Genomic DNA, 24585 nt, shown 5'->3' on the forward strand with positions numbered 1-24585 from the left:
TACAGAATACTGTTTTTCATTGAAGATGCACAGTGCGGTCTTTAAACCCATCCTTGCTTAGAGCCAGTTCCAAAATACAATGTTCTACATTAAGCACAGCACTTCTCTTAGGAAACAGTTACTTATTACTGTGCCACGTAAGCAAAGCTTCATTTGTGTTTCAATGGCAAATGCCTGGAGTATTTCCCCCTTTAGAGTCATACAATATCTGCTGGAAATAAAAGAGCTGGCCCAAATCTTAAACCTTAGGCAGGCTGCCATAAATCAGGCCATCTTATATGAGAGATGAGACAATGATCCATCAAATGCAAAGGACTCTTATCCCAATATGGGATAAGTCATCTACACCACCTTCACTTTGTGTTTCACTTAACTTTCATATTTCCCAGCAGGCAAATGTCACAGACTTACCTGCGTAAGTATCAGGTACATAGTCTTTGACCTCTATGTACACAAAGAGAGCTGGCAGTGTCAAAGGCTGGTTCCTCTCATTCCTCAAACAGATGTAGTGATAGCCTGTAAAATAAGAAACAACCAGTTCAGGGCATAAACTCTTCCACAGGCATTTCCAATGTATTTATATTATCCTTTGTTATTTATAGTGTGGCTCCAACTGAGCAAGCAACCGTAGGGATTTCTGGTAGGGAAAGATTTACCTGAAGTGTTTCAGAGATAAGTATACAGACCAGAGACTGTTAGAAAGGCACATGACACTGCAGTATTTTCTCTTTATTTTTACACTCCATCCACAATATAGTATCTAATTTAAAAAACAGACAATATGGCACTATATCTACAAAGTGTGTGTGTATGAATCCTATCATGTGACCAATCTTAGAAATAATATCTGTAAAGGGAGTTATTTTCAGTCTATTTAGAAAGCTGGCTGTCTTCTGGGAGCGAGGGCAAACACTAAAGCGCAGCTTAGCCAAGTTAATGGCAAGGCACCACAGATGGGGCAGCCCCAAACCCCTTCCCCCAGCCACCTACCATCATCTCCTGCTCTTTCTCTTGCTCACTGACATTTTTCTGACTTTGCAGATAGGCAGCTCAGTGAACTAGACTCCAAAAAAAGCAGCCTTCAGAAGCTATGGAGGGTCTTCCACCAATTTATCTCCCCACAATGCCTCACCATAAGGTCAGATGTATTAATGCCAGTTTGAAGACAGTGATGGAAGTGCACAGGTAGGAGTGGGAGAAAAGGAACTCCAGATGCAGCAACAAACTGTTACAGCATTGAAGTGCAGTGCTGCAAAGCTGCATCCTCTGCCTCACAAACTGGTGCCTCTTTGCACCATGGCTGAAGTTGTTCTGAGGCACAACTACGGAGCAGCACATAGGAGCAGTGTCAAGATACAAGTCACAAGTAGGATGCAATGACCTGGGGACATCCCCATTTGGGTGATGTGAGCAACTCCCCCTCAAAGTAATGGTTAAATCCTTGCTTTGTGAATAATGCTAATTCTGTGGATTTGTGTGACAGTTTGATAAAGTTTTCAATAACTTCTCAGAAAAGACAGAAATTACAAAGGCTTCTCAGTTCTCTTAAGCTCCTCCAGCAAATTTTCAGCACGTACGCAAACTAAAATCAACACGCTGTTCTATGTCACATGCTATAAACTAATGACTACTGGAGTCAAAAGGACAGAAGATAGGCCTGCGGGTAAAAAGCTCTCAAAAGTCCTTGTATGTTTTAACACAGTGGCCTTTGTTCTAAAAAGCACAAGCTTAAAATTAGGTACATGATTCAGTGCTCTGCTGAATGGATCCTGCTGCCTGAAAGGTCAGTGCCATGAAAGAGGATCAGCTGTGGTAACAGTTCCATCAGAAGAGGGAAATCCTTCCCACCCCAATCACCTATCTTCCTCTGGAGCTTGACAGATCCCTCCATGAGGCAATTATATCCATAAAGCCACGAGAACACAGTGGAGAGTTTTCTGCTGGATTGACAAGCTGAGTTGGCTCACAAAAAAAAGGTGTGGAGATTGGCAGAGGTGGCACAATAGAATGGCCAGGGTTGCACGGCCAAGAGCAGGGTAGGAGAAAGAGAGAAGAAGAGGGAGAGGGAGAGGAGAAGGATCTGATCTATACATTACCTGATATCAGGTCTCCAGGAATAATACGGACAACAACTGGGACATGTAAGCTTTGTGCTATTGCTGGGACTGTCTAGATAAGGTACAGAGTAGACATAGATGTTCTTTCTTTTCCACCGTGAGTGAAGCTGGGAGCATGTTTATGGCCCATACGCTTGGCCTAATGTAGTTTCCTCCCCTCCCCTCACTGGAAAAGCTGGAGCTGAAGTCAAACGCTTCTCTTGCTCAAAATGCCAATGTCAGTGCTCTGAAACATCATCTCTAACAAGTCTCTGGCCTGGAAAATAAGGGCTGAGTTGTTGCACAAGACAATTTGCGGTTAAGTGGCCACTAATTATAATAGGAATAATTATATGGTTTGGAAGAGGCCAGTAATGATTTTTCTTTTTTTAAATTTTCAGCAATAAAGATGAAAGCAATTTTGGGTTGATTTAAAGGTTTTGCAGAGATACAACAGCTTGCATATAGGTCAGTCCTTGCATGCACGTAAAAATTACATTAAAGGAGTACGTTTTGCTTTAATTCCCAGCAATCTCCCATTCTCACAAAGATGACATCAAAATTGGCTGTTGCTGCCCTCTTTCCTCTTAGAAGTGTACAATTGCACTTTTTAGCATAAAATTGTGACCATCTACTGGAGACCAGTAAGTGCCAACCATGCCTCTGATGCTTAATTCTATTGGTTTTCCTGGCTCATTACAAGTTTACATTTCTGGGGAAATATGGTATTTTCCTTGTCAAAGTTGAGTGAGATTATTCAAATCCCCAGTTGCTATAAATCTGAAGAGTTCTTGCTGATTTACAGCACTGGGATTCTGGCTTGCTGCTTCTTTTTGCTACAAAACATCCGTCTCAAGGGAGAAAAAAGTTTACCTGGTCGAATTGCTGAGACTGGTAATATCCGGTGACCAATAAATTTCCCTCCTTCTTCATACACTGCTAGCCTCAGACATGCCAGGGAAGGCAAAACAACCTAGAAGGCAATATTGCTGCATTACTAACTTTCTGCAGTGAATGAAACAGCTCCTTTCAGACACAGGCTGTATAACAGATAGAAAAAGAAAGTGCAGTCTAGCAGACAGTAACAGCTACACATCCATAGGAAGGTCTTGCCATGTAAGAGGTCAGGGTGTATACACCCCGTGTGCCAAAATAACTCTCACAGAAACATTTTTCAATCAAGAAACTTGACATGGGACATGTGCATACTATGTTGAACCCAGTAATTTGACGGTACATTTTCACTGTGATACAAGAGACTTTGCCAGCTCAACTCCTATCACACTTGAATGCCACTTTGTTCTCTGCTTATTACTCACAGCCCTAACATGTTTGGTTGGGTTTTTTTCCTTTGTGTTTGTGCCAGTGGGATTACTTACTTCTGAGAAAAGTCACTGATTGGCATATTACTGTTGAAAACTCAACAAGCAACTCAACCTGTTTTGCAGAGTGTGAATGTATGAATTACATGAACCAGGTCAACCCCAGTAGGATTTTTAAGTGCACACTCAATGGCTGGGCTAAAGACATTTAATCAGGCAGGATGTTTACTAGCAGCGGATGCTTTCTTGGCACTACATAAGAAATAAGGCCAAACAGTGAAGAAACGAAAACAAGAAATCAAAAAAATGGTTACTTAAACTACCCTACTAAGTTAGGAATCTTTAATATTACTTTAAAAAAAATGTACAGCATAATTAATCTCATTTTCTTACTTGATGCAAATATACATACAAATACACATATTTTTAACCTGGGCATATATTTGCATTTCTTCAGAACATATGCTAAAATTTATCTAGACAATGAAAGAAAGAAAGAAAGAAACAAAAAAGCAACGATCCAAAACAAAGAGTTTCTCTAATTTATTTTCAAGATTACTAAAAATAGGAATGTATGCTTCTCTGAGCATAGAGACAGTCAGGCATGATCGTTAACTAAATAGAGAAATGAAGTACACTAATTAGAAGTTCATTACAGAAAGAAAATGCTAGTGATGTTTCCAAACTTAAGCACTGGCAGGCCGCCAAAGGAAAGTCATTCAGAAGGCCAAATATTCAGGGAAAAGGGCTGTACTCCCTAGAAAGCAGGGCTGCAAGTACCAGTTGTATAAACATCTCTGTGAACTACATTTGCCTAGAGAAATAGGAAAGAAATTGTTTTACAAACACCTGGACTCAGGATCCATTTAACCACAGGTGCCAATAAGCAAAACCCAGAAATCCTGCTAGAAAACTGGCTGCCAAGTATATCGTGAACCACAATAAAACATCCACATTGCACAATCCCACAACACGCTCAGTATTTTCTGCTCCTCAGAGGCTAGAGAATTGAGTCTGAGTAATATTGTTCAAATTGCACGAGTAACTCAGGAGCCTCCGTCTCATTTCAAGCAGATGGGATTTATGTGGTTTCATGACCTAGGCTGTATTTATACGGCACAATAACAGATTGCTTTGGACATGTTAGCTGGGACAGCCAGATTGTTCTAGCTGTATTCACATCGTCTTGCTCACAGGTTAACAGGATCTGCTTTGCAGTAGGGCCCTTCAGCCAAGGCAAAATGGTAACTCAGCTAAACTGCTCTGGGATCCGTGCTTGCTCATCCATAGCAAGCACCATCAACAGGTCTGCTCTTACTGGCTGTGGCAGTGAAAGAATCAAGGTGACTTTAAACTCCTTTATTTTAGTAGGAGCTGGCACGACTAGATTAGCAAAATTACACCACAAGCGGTTAACAATAAACAGTTCAAAAAAGAACAATTTGGAATCTCTTTCTCTTCTTTCTAACAAATGCAAAATTTTATTAGTCCACTGACCTCTCCTGGTCAGTGATAAAACGAGCACAATGAATGTTTGGGAAGCAAGTGTTACACCAACCTTCTTAAACACTATGGTTTCCTCTTCCCAGATGGGATTAACTGCATTGCCTTGAGAGGTCTTGGTCTTCAAAGCTTTTCTTCTTGTATCCACAGGCAGGCCAAACATGTCCACTTCTACATAGGTACCGACTTTTTTATCAGAAAGAAACTGACCTGAAATTATCTAAAACCAAAATAAAGGAAGATCACTAGAGACCACTTCGGTGGATTAGGAAATGACTGGCTGAAATGCAGATGATTAATTCTCATTAAGGACCAGAGAGTATGCATGTAAAATAAAACCAAAACAAATGCAAATCCACAATAAACTAAAAAACACTGTTTAACATTGCAGACACAGAAAATAAGCAACTTATGAGGCCCGATTTCCTGTGACCCCGTGGTCCTGAATTCCCCTATGAGCAATAATGTGGTTGAGATCATGCTGCTGCCCTTCCCTCAGCAGGAACAGTTGTTTGGATCTCGTTCCTCAAGCTGGCTGCCTATTTCCACAACACAGCATCTTTGAGAACTCTCAACACTCTATCCAGTTGCAACAACAGGTTCAAAAAATGCTGGAAGAAAAGAGGTTTAAGTAGCATAGAAACTACATTTCCTTTTAACTGCAAGGGAGAAAACAAGGTAAAAATTCGCTATCTTAATAACGGCTCCTCACAGAGGGTGAGTTTCACTATGAAAACAAAACCATGATAAAATAGCTGGTCTTTCCCAGTCCTATATTTACTAGGAAACACAACTTTCAGCTTTAAAAAGTTAAAGTCTGCAATTACTGCAGAAAATAAATTGGTACAGGAATATGTAGCAGTGTCACTGTACCTTAACAAATTCAGGCTTGCCTAAAACAAATCCGAGTCCATTCTCAACTGCATCTTGTATAGGCAATGACAGTATAACCAGGGGAGTCTTCACCAAGCAGGCAGAAGCAGCTGACTTGTGACATTCCTGTTAAAAATGCTGTGCATCTCCTAAGAGCTATTGAATGATTTCCACCTCCATTTACTTAAATCACAGAAGAAAGTGCCTCCAAACCCACAGTGGGACCTGAAAACTTGCATGATTGCGGGTCACCACAAAAGGTCATTGCTACACAGTCAATTTTGTTTTATACCATACATGTCATCAGCTTTTTCCTTTATTCATATTCCTCCCAGCACTGCTCTGCTACGCTTGTGTCTGCAGCCTGAGAGGAAATACTTGCTTTCTCTAAAAGAAAACAAGAGGATATTTTGCAGGTGGATTCTATAATATGGAAACTGTTCTAATGGACAAGCCCATTAAAGGAATAACAGAATTTTAGAAAGTTTATGTTTTTATAACTAGAGATATACCCAATATATAAATTCATCATCCTGTCATAGCCAATGCAATCTATCCCTCTAGTCTTCAATTTGCAGGTTCCTAGTGGTCCTTGAACATCATTAGAGGCCCTTAAAAAGGAATGAAGAAAAGCGAGCTGGCAATGAACTGCAGCTGACATTTATGGTTCCACAGTTCTGCTGGAGAACTTACAGGGAACCAGAAAATTTATTTATATTATAGTGTACTGCTGTAGCCATTCCAGTGCAAGCTACCGCTTTATAACAGCGTGCTTTAAATTCAGCTCTTCATTACTAAAAACACGGCCAAACTACTCTTGAATTCACTTCCCAACTACTTCTGTGGAAAAGAATACATACGCATAAAAATAGATTTATTTATTCTACAATATGAAATGTGAGGCAGAAGATATCCTGCAATTTAAAAATGAAATATCACTCCATAAAATGAAATGCATTTTATTCTTTTGACTTAGTACGGTCATTCGCTAGGCCACTGCATAACAAAAATATATCTAAGCTCTAACATTGTCATGAGCGCAGTTTTACCGGTGGCACACATACCTTGACAGATAAGGTGTTAGCTACTATTCCATCCACTATGCTTTCAGTAAATGGATCAAAGTGTTTGTCTGGTCTTCTCATGAATTCTGGCTTTAACCTGTATCCGCTTTTGCCATTGTACTCGTACATTCCCATGTTTATTTGCATAGACAAATCTAGGTGTTAAAAATATTGATAAGAATAACATCCTGGTTAGATAACAGCGTAAAAAAGCAGTAATGTTATTTATTGTAATTTCAAAGTGACTGTGATGTAAACAGCTATTTATGTCACACTGTTGCTTGTTAGAAGAGGTTTCAGATGTGATTACATCCACTGTCTCAGAACAGACATAGCCTTGGAAGACAACACATTGCATTTCAAAAGTGACTTGTACATCTAAGAGCCCAGATGTCTTTGTTTCTTAAACACTCATTTTTAAAGTGGAATTTGCTAAGTACCTTATGCCTTGATATACTGAGATTTTGTAAGACACAGGAAAAAACCCCTGCCAGATCTGAAATGCTGCACAATGGTAACCACTTACAAATGATGACAATATAGAGGGCATTATGTATGTGTATTACACTAGCTGCAGCATGGTAATTATGAATGTTCCTAGATAAAAAACAAAATGGTGTTAAAAAATGTTAATTAACAGCTCTGTAGTAACATTCTATCATTAGACATCTTTTGATGCATAAAGCCTTTCCTACCTATGAATTGGAAAGTGTAGGAGGGAAGTGGTAAGGTACAAATTCCAAAATCTAGAGACCAGCATAACTTACCTACAGTTTGGAAGTTAAGAGCAACCATTTGGCAGCCGGCATTCCAAAAGACTTGTGGCATGTAGTTCGAAGAATCTACACGTGTTCCCTTTGGGTAAATTCGGCTTAGCTGCATTTTGTTGTATCTAAACGGTGAGCAGTTAAGATACAGTACATATGACAAAAATCACTTCGCAGGGAAGTGTGACTGCAATATTTGAATGCAGGTGCTCTTTACAGAATGACAGTGGGGTCCTTATTGAATTTCTGCAACCATAACGCTTCCAGAGGTGCACAGTTTTGTAGGAGACATGATAAATACAGGGTAACTAAAGGTGCTGTTTGTTTCTGTACAGACTACTCAGAAAAAACAGGGAAATAGCACAGGCATATGCATTAAAAAGAACTCAAAACATTCCATTTGTCATTACAGTTACTAATTTTGGAGTTTCCTAAGACTGCATTTATAGAGGCCAAATAGCTATAAGCAACAGATCTTATTCTGGTGGGGGAGAGATGCTCAGTTAAAAAGTGCTTTTCTGGAATAAGCATTGGACAGAAATGATGAGTGTGCACTTCTTATAGCTGAGTCTGCAAATCTCGGAGATGAGAACACGCTGCAGGTTATCTGTGGAAATAGCGTTCCATTAATCTTCTTTAAGGCACTTTTTTATCTTGCCCATTCATTCTTAACTGCAGCCATGACGAGATACATCAAGAAACATCAAAAGGTCTAAACAGAATGCTCCTTAGTTTTTCTTTTAAAGTTATTAAAAAAAAACTAAAGGAAAAAAATAATGTGTGGCAATAAAACAGCTCAGTGCTCTTAGAACTAGAGGTATGATGGGAAAGCAAGGTTGTTCTTGGGACTTTGCAAAAAACCATCAGTCACATTTTGACAATTTGCTCACCATAACTCATACCACCTCATATAGGATGATAAATGTAACAATGAGAATATGAAGTATGAGGTGTTCAATATGTAGTTTATACCTATTCCCTCTGGTCCTAGTCCACAGCACAAGGACTCATGTCAGCTTTTAAATTAGCTCATCGGAACTCATTCCAATTAATTTATCTAGGAAGACAGTCAAATCTACAAATTTCATTGGGGTTCCCTATTTCCCCAGCTCCTGTCTCCAAATGTCAATAAAGCCCTGTAACAGTTCTCAGATATAGAAGGGCTAAGAAAGCAGCTTTCTGAAAGTCAAGGATACTCCACAAATTCCACAGGAGACTTCGTAAGTTGCTCAAGCCCTTTGGTTTCCACAAAGGAAGACATTTCAAAACTTTTGTTGCGTTCTGGAAGTTTAAAGGGGAAATAAAAACAGCGACACATTAGAGCATGAAATCATATGTGATACATGAGCTGATATATACTGGTTTAGTCCTAGCCCCCTAACCCCACCTGCTGTTCACCAGCTCATTTCACCTTGATCTCAAAGAATTTATGTATACAATTGTTTGCTGACAGCAGTGAGCTCGCTCTGAACATACTCAAGGGCTCGGTCTGAACTTGCAGGAGCGCTGCCCAAATTAAGGGCATTGGTACTGCCTGAGGTTGCTGCCGTTCCAGCTGCCGGCAACAGAAATTCAGTGCACACACAGCAATCCCTCATATTTGCTTGCAAAATACCTTGTTGATATAGTTGAAGGTAGAGCTCAAAGCTCACAGGTGAGCCGCGGAGGCAATACAGTAGCTTTTGTGGGGAACGCAGAGGGTGCTGCTGGATCTCCAGATAGTCTTTGCAGGCAGATGCAAGGGCTCTTAGCCAAGCTGAAGCTATAATAACTAATGCCCGTATCAGATTAAACTAAGCAGTGCGCTAGCTGCGCCTACAGCACTTCTCGTTATCTTCAGTATGTCAGAGTAAGGTCACATCTGTCTCAAACAGCCATGGAAACATCGCTATCTAATTGAGCCTGAAGATACCCTCCTGTGTCCCAGCAGGTCTGCAGACCTAACCCTGGACTGATATGGAGCTTCTATGACCTCTTTAATTTGGTCAAACTTTCTGACCTGGCAGTGAGGAAAAGCTCATTCTAAGCTTGTAACTCAGTGGGACTGAATATTAATTTATCATTTGTTACTCATCTTTGCCTGATATGTGCACAGTTCTTCAATGTACCCATGCGACATGCTGTAGCAGAGAGCCTAAGGCAAGACCCTTCTAGCATCAGTATATTTTCCTTTACACTTTTGCACAAAAGATATCTGTAAAATGACAGCTTGCCAATTTATCACAATCAGCTGGGTAGATTGCCTGGCGCTGGGAGGTAATATCCATCACATATCTCAGCACCGCTCTGAAACAGTGCCTGTGCTATAACATGAACTCTCCAGCCTCATCACTTTATTGAAAACAAACAGTAAAGCAGAGAAAAGGCTTGCCCTCATCCCATTTTTGAAGCAAATGTGCTGCAGTAATTGAGGGATGGCCAGGAGGCCAGCCTGGCTGGCTCTCTGAAGTCAAACTGCGAAGCTGCAGGAGAGGGATAAAACTGAAGAAAAGCACTTGTCTTGCAGAGAGAAGCAGGACAGAAACAGGTGGGCGCTTCCCTTACGGGAAGCCAAAAAGGAAGCAGTGGATCCAAAGAAGTGAGGAACTAGATTGGGCCAATATGAGAGGAAAATGTGCTGCCAGTTTGTGAACTACAAACTGTTCTCAGTGTATGCTGAAGAGTCAGAGGATGACGGTGGAGTTCCAAAAGTGATTCTTCCCCCCTAGGAGAGTTGAGACTCAGACTTTATTGTGTTGCCTAATTCTAATTAGCAACGATCATTCAACTGCCATTATTCATAGTTGTTATCTTCTAATGGCAAAAGATTCCCCAGAGGCTGCTCTCCTCCCACTCCCTTCCCAACAAGCAATCTCCTCGCTTTCTCCAGACTCTATTCCAGCCAGCTCACCTCCACATTAAGGCACTGAGATTATTCTTACTTCATCCTTACTAATGGGAAGGCACTACCAACACACATACAGCGGTTTTATTCTATTTAGAATATAGGTGCTGGAATCTGTTGTAGTAATATACTGTATCTCTCAGCCTTAGCTTGAAGCAAAGCATCTGTAGGAAACCAGAACTGGCAGCTGTTAAATGTCTTGGTTACTAAATGTCCAGGGCTTAATCAAACTCCTAATTAAAATAAGAACAATTATTTCCTTGTAGTATTTGGAGAGGATTAAGAAAACTGCTCTTTGAAGAGAACACCATGCAGGAGACACATTTCTCTCTTGTGATACATTACACTGTGCTATCTTATCAGAAGGAAGTCACCATGGAGTGAACAAAAACTCATTGAGAAACTGCCTGAAAGACTTGAAAAATTACAGTTATAGCTACTTGCTGTCAGAGAAAGGGAACATATCTAGTCAGAGCAATCAGGGGACAGTTACGGATCCAGTGCTGCTCAACATTTCTGTTAACAAGTTGGATTCAAGACCAGAAAATGCACTTCTGTAATGTGTAAACGACAGAAACAGTGAGGTGCTTTTATCACTACAGAAGCCAGGATCACAAATAAAAACAAATTCTGAATTAGAAAATTTTAAATTAGAAAACTGCGGTAACACTGAAAAGATGAAACTGTATAAAAACCATTTTGGAACTCTACACTTAGGGAAACAAAGTCAGGTGAACAAAAATAAAATTTGGGTAACAACTAGATAGGCAGCAAATGGAAAAACAATCCTCATTTAATTCCTTCTTCACTCAACTCACCTCCACTGAATTTATTGAAGGTCCAGCAGTGAGTCCAGGCCAGGACTAAGCTCAGAAGTCACAAGTCATGCGATAGGGCCCACTGCTTTAACCAGCCACCAACATTTACCACATAAGGCCACTGCTTTAACATTTACCACATGATGGGGTTCTTTTTGACACAAAGACCAGACGTACTAATCCCTTAACTTTATGAGTTCGCGGAAACAGTATGACTGATCAAAGGTCACATCAAGATTTAGGATAAAATCTGTAGTTCTTTACAAAAGATGGAACTTGGAAAAGCACGTGAACAGAATAAATCTACACAAGACAATTTTATACCAGCTGTATCAGCTTGCCCTGCTAGGATTCACATGGCTCCCTTTCCAGAAGGAATATATCCTTTTCCCTGTGTTCTTGTAATTCCCATTAGAGCTAGAGGAGATTACAAACATCCAAAGGGACACTACTATATGGAACAAGCATACCTCTCTGCATGATTTTGGAAATGCTCATGTGTGCATCTGTATAAATACCCGCATACAAATGAACAGGTAGATAACTTCTTATATGTTTATTATTCACGATGAGTAAATGCAAAATCTTGTATGTGGAAATGGACTCAGGAACCAATTACCTGTCCTCTGGCAAGGCCTCCACAAACGCATAAAAAATTAAAATGCTACACACTTCTTTAACTAAAAAGCTCCAAGAGCACATTGCAACTTGTCAAAACAAAGTGAAAAAGGGCAGGCAAACAGTAGGGGGTTCTGCACCAAGAAAGGAAAAGATGCTGCAGTGTTTATTGAGGATGCCACTGAGTGCATTCCTAGCAAGGCATCTTCTGTAAAAGCCAGCAGGGGATGAAATTACGGCCTTTTCTATACAACACACAGAGGCAGGAACGAGTGAATCTGCATATGGGAAAGGGTGGACTCTGCTTACACTGAATCCTCTATAAAAGTACCAGAGATAAACTATAAAGCACTTGCTCAACCTGAAGGAATATTTACGACCACCTTTCTCAAACTGCTTAAATTACTCTTCAGTCATGGACAACAAAGACGATGTAAGTACATTTTCAAAAATGCTTTTGAAATGGCACCATGTTTACTGTTGATAAAGTTTGATATTTAGACTAATGCAGGTTTCAAAGTAAATATGGATTTATTTGGCTGGATACCAAGGGAACATTTTCTGTCGGCGAGCCTGTATCTAACTGAGAGGAAGCCAAGTAGCATTTCTCCAGAACTTCCTTCCAAACACTTGCGAGGTAATTTCCAGTATAAGACGTTGCTCATGCTTAGCTTACTTACTTTTTGACACTTCAAATGACTCAAACTTCACAGGCTGAATGTAGTTCACCAGGTTAGACATCTCTTCTGTGGCCATCGCCTCGCTTCCAGCAGTACCCTAGGACAGAGAAGGGAAGACGCTGCAGTTTTGATCTGTTGACGGTGGCCATCAGAGGCCATCAATAACCAAAGCCCAGTTTTCTATCAACTGTGATATCTTGCATTGATCCCAGTTTAGTGAAGTCAATGCCTCACACAGGGAAATCCACAAAGTAAAGAAGAAAATTTACTATGAAATGTCAATGTTTAATTAAACTTCTGCTGTATTAATGCTTTTTATGTGACTCCTAGGGATGGGACTGAATTACCCTTACCCATGCATAGTGCTGAGTACATTTATCAGTACTGTCTGATAAATAATCAGTTTTTGATGTCAAGTTTTCTACCAACAATGCTAAATACACCACAAGCAGTTGTCTAAAACAGATTAGCTGTGGTGCTATTAATTCTCATTCTTCAGTAAATGAAAACATAAATACACAAAGCAAAGATGTGCTTCCAAACCAATTAACAACCAACTTCAGGAAGTTGGTGTTGTGTTTCCCAGTGCTTTGCCGTCCTTTCTCCACTAGATGGTAGTCCCAGTCCTCGTAACACAAGCCAACCCACAACTGCTGGAACCGACCCATCACCGCAAAACATATCTACACCCTTACTTCATCCATCGACGACTTTTTACAGTCATCATCATAGTCATCATCATCATCGCTCTCAATCTCTGCTTCTCCTGAAAAGTTTTAAGCAGAAGATAATTACTGGCTGAAGCAATAGTTACAAACACCAGCGGTAAATTCGATACAGATGTGCAAGTAGCACTGCTTAAAGAAGACTACATTATATATGTGCTTTTTGTCACTGCACAAAGCAAATACACTGTCTCCAGAGATTAATCCATCCTCAGCACCGATAACTTATTGCTGTCCAAACAAACAAAAGCTCTTCCTTTGCAGCTGCTGGATGCTCAGTGTTTAGAAATCATGGGCACTGAGGAAAGAGCGTTGTGGTGCACACAGTGTGCACAGCGTGTAGGAACAGTATCACAAACGACTCTGAAGGGATGTTCTCATGCTTGTGGCACAGCCCTGGGGTTTGAGATGTGAGTTCATACTCCCTCTCTGTTGCAGGATCCCTGCATAACCTTCAGTGAAGAAACCGTGCATGAAAATGGATGAGACTCAGCATCAGCTGGACTTCAATCCCAGTGAGGTGAGCCTTGATGCCGGCACAGCTCACACACACCGGCTGAGGGCAGTGCAAACCAAACAACGCAAAGATTATGCAGGAGGCTCATCCTTTCCCTCAAAATGTACTGATGGAGTAAATGGGACCAAATAAACCACATTTTATGCCTTGTTGCCAATTGTGGTGTACTCATCAAATTCCTATAGGCAAGACACATTCTTTATTGTTAATTACGGAATGCCTCCCCTCACCTCCAAAATATTTTGATTTGGTTGCACCAGAAATTAAACCACTAAAGAATATCAATCTTATCTTTCTCTTTTGTAACTTCTCCTGTGGATTTGGCTGTCATAAACTATACACTGCGTAACTTAAGACGACTCTGGAAAAGAAGGTTTAACTTCCACTGCAGTCACCTATCCACACCTGTAAGACTGACAATGCTCCCTGAAGATTTTACTCCACAAACCTTTCAGCTTGCTTTCAGCAGTGGCAATTTTATTTTGGCAGCACAAAAATCTAACCACTGTGCAGCATTCCCGTACTCTCCAGAGAATGGTAATTCAGTCTTGGTTCCTCCTGTCAATTTAGGATCTAATCCAAAGCCCACTGAGTCAATAAAGAAACTCCTCTTTGTTCCAGCAGGATTGAATCATGCCCAGTGGGTCCCTTGTGAACATGGAGAGCACATATGATTTAAATAATGAGTGTGCCTTTCACAACCAAATGATGACTACCCAGGCTGCGCCTCCTTCCAGATGCAGATGTTGAAATGTCAGGCTTTTATTCACGAACATTTCATTGAAGAAAATAACATGATTGCTCAACAGGCTCAAGGGATGGCTCAGGGAACCTCAACACATTGTGAAGAGATGGCCAAGCTCTCCCAGGATTTGCAGTGACAGTCTTTGGATGGGAAGCTCTCAACTGATTTAACCAGACTGACAAAATAACACTTTGCGTAGTCCACAAAAAGGGGGACATGGTCAGACACAGCCAGTGTGCACTGCTGAGATACCAGGTCGATGATGGCTTGTTCTTGCTAGAAGTGTCCAGGGAGGAAAGTATGCAACACATTATTCATTTATTTTAAAATATTTAACAAGAAAACTCCCAAGGAGATTAGATCTCATTTTCAAGTTCTGCATCAGACAGCAAAACCAGGACAAATAATACACAGGATTGCAAACACAGAATTAAAATTAGTATTTTAGAAAGTATGACTACATCTGCACTGCCTTTCACCCAGCAGCACGGTCCTGTGCTCAAACCCAACCTTCTTTTCCCATTACACTGCTGGGACACAAAGTCAGAGCAAACCTTGGCCAGATTGAGGAGATGTCTGTGCTGTGGACACCTTCACGCTCACCCTCCTGCAGCAGCGGTGAGATCAGCCCTGTGCCATCACTCTTACCCATTCCCAGGATGGCACAGACACCGTGAATGATCAACGCACGTGGGCTGGGATATGTAGCTGTGCCGCAGGTCAAGTCTAGTACGTACGTGTGAACTTGTCTAAAGGACAACTACCTGTAATGGTATAATTATTATTCACATTTAGATGGGACTACAAACCCAGGTCAGGACAGGACCACTCCATGCTGTGTGGCATACAAGTACAGTGAAAATGGAGAGCCCTGCTCCAAGGGTTTGCCCTCCATGTATGAGAACAGCTTGCTCATGGACAGAGGAACATCAAGAACTGAAAATATTTCGCTCCCTGCCACAACAGGTAACTTAGAATGCAGATACTGTCAACTGCTTATAGGCAGAAGAGCACAGGAAACTTCTTAGTGGAGTAATGGGGCAGTTTCAAGGATGTTTTCAAGGAGCTGCCCCTGGTGAGAGGGGCAGCGTGAGGAAGGAATAAAAATGCTCATGAGGCAACATGAGAAGTAGACAAAGGAGGCTGAATCCCAGTGGATGGGGTGAGGGGTTCAACACAGTAACACTGAATGGAAGATGATGAGGAGAGGAGAGCTGGCAATGACAAGCCAAATCCCTGTTACCACGGGTTGAGGAAGCAGAGAGCTAAATATTATCCATTCTCACCATGCCTCAGCAGCATGACAGATATTGAGAGCCTAATGAAACTAAAGGTTATACATTGCTTGAAATTCAGAAGAATCTGGTAATCTGCTTTTGCAGACTCCTTTAAAATAACAGCCCGAATAGATGATAAATGTGGTACTTGCTGGCGCAGCTTGTTAGCTCTGTAACATTTAGGCAGCCATCAGCATCCTGGGGAGGGAAATCACCTTTTGCTTTTTCCACAGGCTGTACCATCAGCACTTGCTGATTTTTAAAAAGGAAAAAATGAACTTTATTCGGTTTGCTAAAACAGTGTCCTTCGTAACAGTGCGCCATGGTCTCAGCTGGCATGCAGCACCAACGTACTGATGCATCTGCACACATCAAGCCTACAACTCGTTATCCAGTTTTCTATTTAGTCACCATGAAATCATGGAGGCAATTCCGCTCTCTCTTTCTTCCTGCAACTCTTCCCTTGCAGCACCCACTACTCCGACAAAAATGTCATCATATTAATGAGGAAATAACAATCTACTTGACAATTTAAATACTGTTCAATTAGCAAGTTTGGGCTGTTTCCAGTATAGGCCCAGTGTTGGTACATACCTGCTGAACTGCCACTGTTCTGTTTGCAGTGTAATCTAACTTCTTTGACAATCTTGCTTGTGTCTGTTCATTGTGCTAAAAGAACCAGGTCCCAGATGCTTGTTCACCAAAATGACAATCCACCTCACAAATGTTATCTCAAATTCTTCTGCTTTGCCAGCTTTGCTGTAACTTTAGAAAAGCTTTTGCCACTGGCAGATATTATACCCTACTGAAGCTACTTTTTATATCACTTTCACGAATACCTTGCAAGCCAATCTGTTTTCTTTTTTTAATTATCACTACTATATCACCGTCACCTAGCTTTCACATGGCATGCTTTATAAACACATCAAAAGAGTGGTTTATTTGGGTTTAAATATGACCTCATGCAGTGTGAGACACAGTGACGCTGTCAACTCAAGTACGAATCTCTATGTTTTTTGCACCGCTGTGAAAAAGCTAATTTAAAATCGCAAGAAGGCTAAATCAGCATAACTTTCTCCTGGAGATCAGCAATAATTCTTACAGGAGCTATACAATACGGTTATTTGAATAATACGCCCAACTTACCAAATGTAAAGATTATATTAAGGTTGGAGCATTGAAACAATGCTAAGAAATGTTAAGAATGAGGCTCCCTTTAGTGAGTCTTTAATTGCATTACTCTTATGCTCCAGAAAGTAATTAGTACTGGGTATCGAGGAGCATAATGCTTGCATTGCTCCAGCAATACACGCTGCTGATACGAGATGCACATAAGGAACGAGGCGGTTAAAAGAAGGGTGTCATGGGGACTGTTGATCACTGCCCTATGGAACCACGCTCTTCACAAGGTCTTGCCACAGTGGCCTTATGAAATGGTTAATATTTTTATTTTAGCATTCACAAAGAGAAATCTGGCATCTGATTTCCAGAAATGCTGTGTGCTCATAGCTGTAGCTGAAACCTCTGGAGCTGCGCTCTGAATACTTAGAAATTCAAAGTCTTCTTAAAAAGATCAGATCCTGGATGTTCCTTGTCAATTACTCCTAAACTGCTCTTAAGCCCTCTCAGACTTGGCTGTCCTTAGATAAAATTGGCTTAATATTATTTCACGTCCCACAGGTATTGTTCAGATAAATACACTGCCATTTGTCAAGTGCTCTTATGGAGCCTGGATACCCCCACAGTAACGCACTGCAAGATGAAGATGCCAGATCTGGGATCAAGTATTGAATGACAGAGAGAGAAAAAATATCGACTAACTGCATTTTCCAAAAGAGGCATGTGTCCTCAAGGAGAAACAATGGCTGACAGAAGGATTATAAGTAATGTATTTTGGCAGTCACACATGAACTAAGAGACCGCATCAATTTTGCCATCTCAGTTCTAGCTCTTTCTAATTTGTAAGTGTTCATCTTTGCAATCTCCAGTTAACAGAGGTTGTTATATAGGGAATATAGATATAATACTCACAGTTAATTTGTAAAATCATACACCCTATTATTGGACTGACCCCCTGCCTTGCATCATCATCAACATCTACATTCACAGCCCAGGTCTTTTCCTATAAAAGCTCATAGAGAGGCTCCTGAAACACAAACCTGTTACCCTCTATGCAGATCAGGCACTCCGAAGAAATCATATAGCAAAAGACATATCCTTTGCCACCAAGGTCTCACTATGTGCTGGTAACAAAAATGTAGAGTTAGGAAACCAGGTTTGATTTCAAGTGTTGGAAAGGAGTCAGCTGGCATACACACGCTTATCTTTCTGTTGCTTGGGATTTGTCTACAGCAAATCAAGAAGACAGTATTAAATCATTCCTGACACCAGGATGAATCTTCCTTTGAAATCCAAGCATGGCCTTTTGGAAGGTTCTTAACACAGTGGTTGAAAACTCCTCCATTGCTTCTTATAGGATAAACAATGTTATCCACAAATACAGCAGGGTTTATTTTATTTTTTAATTCAGCTTGAGGCAAATTGCCAGCATGAAAATTTTCAGCTCAGTTAATCAGAGTTTATAAAAAATTACAAACAATGGAAAATGGTTATTTAATGGCAAATAGTAATGAACTTATATACCAGTAGAACTTTCAATTTGCTCTATAAGGTTTCTGCTACTGGGGCATAAATGTCAATGCCCTTAGCAATGCAAAATTTCAGTCTTAATAGGAAGAAGAAATTCTAGTGTAAGGAACAGACACTGGGCTGGGAATTGGGATATGTAGATTTTGTTGTTTGTCCTGCTGCAAATCCACTCCTGTGGTTCAGAGCAAATCCTTCATCTTTTTCCCTGTGCTTCTCTTTGTCTTTTCTAGTCAGGTTTTAAGCTCTTCAGGACAAAGACCATCTCTTACTAACCTCTGCATACCAACACTCACAACGGTCCCTTGCAGATCCCACAGGCATTTGCAGAATATACGCACTAAATTATAGTAACTTTTCTATTTAATTTCTAATTTTAAAAATGCTGCTAATAATGAACAAGCCAAATGTAATACACTGTTTTTCATTGGCTATATTCCCTACAATTTCTGATGGCAACAAGTACTTGTTTGCAGTATTATTTTTGCCTGTTTCTGTCTCTAGAACAGAAGAATGTCTTTACAGCACTTTGCGTAGAGGTCTGTGATGTGTTCCCAACTAATGCAAGACAACAGTAGGTTGAGGAACAGATACCTCATCCAGTTACCCGAAAACTTCAGCCACTGCAGAACCACTGCAGTTCTCCTGTGCAATGGGTTAAGTCCGAAAGGGCACCAAACGGTAGAAACATCTTGGAGACAACATGAACAACATTTACATTTGGAATTGAGCTTGGACACACAGAAAAGGCACCCAAGGGCGGAGGAGCTGGCAGCTCGCTCTGCTTTCAAAGCAGCGCAGATAAATGTTAGTACGCATCACTGAGCTTCAGGTCACTCTGTCAGTGATCCTCAGCCGCCGGCCTTCTCAGACTCCTGAATCAACAACATTTAGCGTTGTTTTCTCCTAAGACCCACGCTGGTGCACCTTTACCGTACTAGAGCAATGTAAAAGGATTGGATTACAGCTGTAATTAAGCACTTGTGTTTTAGGAAGAAATAGATTTGTCGATTCAATTCATACCTGCTCCAGGGGAGGAAGGTTCAAACATACTAGAAGTATCGCTGCATGTGTTGGAAGCTTGCTCCGAGAGCTTCTTTTTTGCACTTCCATCTGCAGACTTATGTGACTTCTTTTTATTCTTCACCAGAATTTTGTACATTAAATCCATGGGGCTTGGAAGAGGAACACCAGGTTCAAGCTGGAGGAAAAAGGAAGAGAAATTCGTTACCACAACAAAAGAAATGAGCTTATGGCAATTTCTTAGGGCCCACATGGTGCAAGATAATTTTGTAACCTCCATACGCCCTGTTAAAACGAAACGTATTTTGCACTAGAGGTAATCTCAACATTAAATGAAACAGGGCTACTGAGGGCACTTAAGAAGAAAAGAAAAACGCCTCATGAAATGTCTACAGTAATAATCGAAATAAGTATTAGTTCAAATATGAAAGAACACATTATAAAATGGCAGCTATGAGAATCAATTGCATTTAGCAGATTACAATTCACTGTATTGGAATAATCTCTGCATCAGAAATGATGTGCTTAGGTCACCAACAGCTCACATTGGTTACAGACTCTGTTTTGAAAGGCTGTATATGAAGAATGACACAGGACTGAAACACACAAATAAAAATTCTCACAGGTATTTGTGATCTGATAAATACCAAACCATATTACCGGGTATTTTTCCAATGGATCCATAAGCAGTGCATCTCCAAATATTAATCTGCAGTACTCTGCCATTTTTGCCTGTTGTTTAGGACTAAAGGAGAGAAAAGAAAGAAATAAATGATTCCTGTTAATGTTACAGAGTGAAAGCAGCAGTAATGGAACATCTAATATCCCTGAACTAGATATAATTTTCTGATACAATTGCTGTGACTTTTTCAGAGAGACCTAGGTATATCATGCAATTATTCTGATTCCTCTGATAGAGCTTATCAAAAGGATCATACATGAAAGGCATTAGTCAATCGAATAATAGTGAAACTGAAATTTTAACATTGAGGTATATTTTTCCATGCACTTAGTAGAAAACTAAAAAATGAAGTTTTCAGTTTTGGAAAATAACTATTACATGAACTCACCTCTTTCAAGCAACTGTTTCATTCAGAGTTTACATATTTTCCTCCTTATATTATTTTATACACACGCCCAGCATCCCTCTCACCCCCACGACCCCACCTGGATTTCTTTCTCTTTTTGTCATACCTAAGCAGAGGCATAAATCCCAACCCAGTAACACAGAGACCCATCTCCTGTGCCGGTGTCTCTGTTAACACCACCCCATGTGTCTATGGGGCACAACCACACAGAAGAAGGAGCAGGTGACATTACCTGGGGCTCAAAACCAGCAAAGCTGCATCAGATTCCTTTTTTAAAACCAAATTCTAAATTTTAGTTAAAATTATACCGTAAATTACTTCAGCGGTTTTCATGACATCCTCTAGAAGTAAATTGAACCTCGGTAAACTCTACTCATAATAAATTTTCCCAAAGCGTAACCAGAGAATTAAATAATTCCTGCACATCAGTGATGGGAGTTTTAGGACTGAAGACAGATTATACTGCTCAGAGATATTACTCAAATAACCTTAGATGCAGCTCAGTGCTACAGTCACTCTCTAATTTTAGACTACTGTGTATTTTTGTTATATGTGCCTATTTAAAACCTGTAACATCTGAGCTTGGGTATCTTTGAAAGCTTCCTTTTTTGATAGAAGCCTCAATCAAAGGACAGGTTTATATTGCTTAATATAACTTCCTCAACTACTGTTAATTACGATCTGCATATCACAGAAAATACATGAACAGTATAAGGGGTTATGTTACCATGGAGCTATTTTTCACGGCAAGATAAAGCTGGGTATATAGGAAAAAATAAAAGGAGGGCTTATTTTTCTCTTGCAAACTAAGAGTACAACCACCGCTGTGTCTACTTTGTCACCAGTGGCCAACTGAGCTCCTGGCACCGGAGCTGTTCTGGGGTCAGCAAGGCCAAAGCAGAGCTGAGATAAACACTGGGTGGCACTGGAATCAGGAAATGTAATTTCCCCGAGCTCAGCATTCTGGATGTCCCTTGAAGCAGATACAGGGTGAACTAGTCATTAGCTCAGGCATTGACAAAACATATTGCAAGGAGAATTTAAATCATTCCACAAAGCTACACAAGTGCTGCATGTGGTTCAAACCAGCACGGCGTTCCATCAATGCTTTGTTTTGCGTGCGGCCAATTCTGCAAAAAAAGCTAAGAGCTACTTTTAGCTGAGGCTGGAAAATGAAGATGAAGACAAGCAAGGCAGTGGAACTAAGAAGACACAAGGGAGAAGGTGATGGGAAGAACGGTTCAGGCTATGACAGCGCCTTAGCTATTTCTAATCACCATCTACCATGGAAAATAAAGACATTTCACTCTAGCAAGCAAACAGACTGCATATCTGCTCTAAGTCTAGGGGTCACTAGAGTGAATTTTATTTCAGTCTTCTGATCAGTGTATATTTAGAATAGACCCACGCTCTTAGGCTCCAGAAAGTTCAAAGGACATTTCCTTGAATCAAAAGAGCACAATTATTGAAATGGTAGTAATTAGATGTGACACCATTATTTTAAAATGGGCACGTCAATTCCAAAAGGAACTCTCAATAGGAATAAAAAAAAAATATGCAAGAGTTTAACCTAATAAACTGCAAACTATTGCCACAACTAGAACAAATTCTTCTGGCCTTCTGTGTTTAATGATATTTACCTCAGAGAGCGTACAATGAGAACTTTCATTTTTGCAAAAGAGAAAAATGGAACGCAATATTATTTTGGTTCAGCCTATAAATTCCAATGTCACAGCATCCCAGAGGCAGAAAGAAGGAAAATTATGTGAAAAACTTATGGTTTTTAATACTAAAAAAAATAATCTTGCAGTAGTGGACAAGGCCTAAGTAGGAAATCCTGACATTACAGAATTACCTGTCTTTGTGAACTGGACTATATGTACAGGGATTCTGAAAAGCTCCAAAGAGGGAATAAAGAATATTTAGGAGCACCAGCATTCAACCAAGTCATATTTTTTGTGTCTCTCTCTAAACTATATACATATATATATAGTTTCAAGAGATAGATCATTAGTAACAATACAGATCATGTGTTACGGTTATAGTATTTTAGAAGTTGGAATATCAGTTGATTTTCATTCTCCCTTCTTTCAAAACTATGAACCAGAGCAGACTGAAATACCAGCTTCTCTACATTAACATTTTTCCCCATTTGTGCTACGGAACAAAAAAAACAGGTATTTCCTGGTCCACATCTCATGTTATTAGAAATTCTCTCAGCATTCAGGTATTGTAATGAAAATTGATTGTCTCAAAAGAGCTGACTTTATCTGCTTTATGATTTTCTCTGTGGAGACACAGGTAGGTAGCACATAGACTAATTATATATATATATATCCCAAAAATATACCAGGGCAAAGGAAGATAAAGTAGGAACATGATACCTGGAGATATGGAAATATAAAGATCTTTAGAAAATGTTTTCATTACCATTGCTTGTATTTTGTTTTACTGTGTTTGCATTATGTCTATTATGAAGGTCAATTACAGATGCTCTTTGGCACTACTGCACAACTACTGTTCCTAACATTATATTATATCATCACTTCTGCATAAAACAAAGGCACAGATGCTTCCTAGAAGAGTCGAAAATAATTTAAAGTGCAGGAAGAAAAAGTGATAAAAATCCTGTTAATATCTGAAATAACAATTCCAGCAAGAAACCAGCAATATGAATAACTGTAATTAAATGTAATCTTGGAAGCAATCTTATATGGATACTGCTCAAGGATCACTTAACCTTTTTGCTATGTCATCAGTGGAGTTCTAATTATAGTGTCTGCTTTCAGATTTGCAGATTGCTTATCTTCTTGCAAGCCCAGTTCCAAACGTCAAGGTCTTCTTGAGGTCTTTTCAACATTTTCAGGGCACTTTTCTATTTCTTGATAGAACCACATCTTTTCTTAGTATCATCTTTTTTTCAGTGTGCATGTTTTGCCTTCAATATAAATAATGGCGTACACAGTATTTTATATATTCTAAAAGTTAGAAGCTTGCCTGTTTTTCTAAACTTTTTATTGTATAAAAACAGGCAAGACTGAATATACAACACTGGAGGAATGGTAAAGGAAGTGAAAATTGTTCATATGCTGTAAAGATATTAGAGAGGAGCCATTCTAGGAGAAACACTGAAAGACAGCACAATGAGATGATTAACACTAGGTGCTAATGAATCATCTGTTCTCTAGGTAGGCCAAAAAACATCAAAAATATTCTCATGGACATGAACCAGAAGGAAGAAAAATTGTATTTTGTGTCCGGTGGAGATGAACACTGTCACATCTATGGTGGTGTTGTACGACTTATTTACCTCTGATAATCTCAGTTTGTTTAAAAGCCACGAATATAGAACACAGGCTAAACACATGTTTCTGTTTAAGCCAATGCCAAAACTTCCAGTGATTTAAGCAGGACTAGCGTTTCACACGTGAATACCAACTCTTGTAGCTTGAAGAAAAATTTGGTCACCCTAAAGTAGGAACTGATGTCAGAGGACTTGTTTGACAGCAATTCTATAAAAACGTTTTACGTGTTTTGTTAATGTTTGGGGCAAAGTCCATCTTTAAGATCTAGAAGAAAAACAACGTTCCAACCAAGCAAAACCACAAAAGGAGCATTCCATGAAATGAAGGTTCCTGTGAGTGGCATGACTAATTGCAGATTTCTCTAGCAACTGGTGAGGAAATGAAGGGATAATTGTAGCAGTTGGTAAAATAACTAGAAATTATTTTCATCCAAAGCAAAATCAGAAGTCATACACATTAATCTGGTGATTTACTGTGGCAGAAAATAATAAATAGCAATAAAGCCTCAGAAAGAAAACACTTGATATTGTCTTTGCAGACTTGCTTTGCTAAAACCCAGTGTCATAGCAGTGCATGGAAAAGGACACCAAATAATACACTTAGAAGGAATTCATTATTCCATGACTGGAGTTTT

At 39.9% G+C, this 24585-nt stretch overlaps 1 protein-coding gene across 1 annotated transcript in view; it reads right to left on the minus strand.

The window, feature by feature from the left end:
- The window catches only part of PLCB1 (phospholipase C beta 1), a gene marked incomplete at its 3' end in the record, with an annotated part of 356829 nt that overhangs the window by 72679 nt on the left and 259565 nt on the right, over nucleotides 1-24585 (minus strand). Inside the window, exons 13-22 of the mRNA XM_080341590.1 lie at nucleotides 20219-20303; nucleotides 19559-19736; nucleotides 13321-13391; nucleotides 12626-12722; nucleotides 8822-8906; nucleotides 7626-7750; nucleotides 6859-7013; nucleotides 4977-5141; nucleotides 2970-3069; nucleotides 412-516 (exon numbers count right to left, since the gene is read on the minus strand). Of these exons, the coding sequence (XP_080197716.1) occupies nucleotides 412-516; nucleotides 2970-3069; nucleotides 4977-5141; nucleotides 6859-7013; nucleotides 7626-7750; nucleotides 8822-8906; nucleotides 12626-12722; nucleotides 13321-13391; nucleotides 19559-19736; nucleotides 20219-20303 (1166 nt within the window). The remainder of the gene's footprint in view (nucleotides 1-411; nucleotides 517-2969; nucleotides 3070-4976; nucleotides 5142-6858; nucleotides 7014-7625; nucleotides 7751-8821; nucleotides 8907-12625; nucleotides 12723-13320; nucleotides 13392-19558; nucleotides 19737-20218; nucleotides 20304-24585) is intronic.

This window comes from Nesoenas mayeri (genome assembly GCF_963082525.1).
Source record: "Nesoenas mayeri genome assembly, chromosome: 3".
Taxonomy (NCBI): Eukaryota; Metazoa; Chordata; class Aves; order Columbiformes; family Columbidae; genus Nesoenas; species Nesoenas mayeri.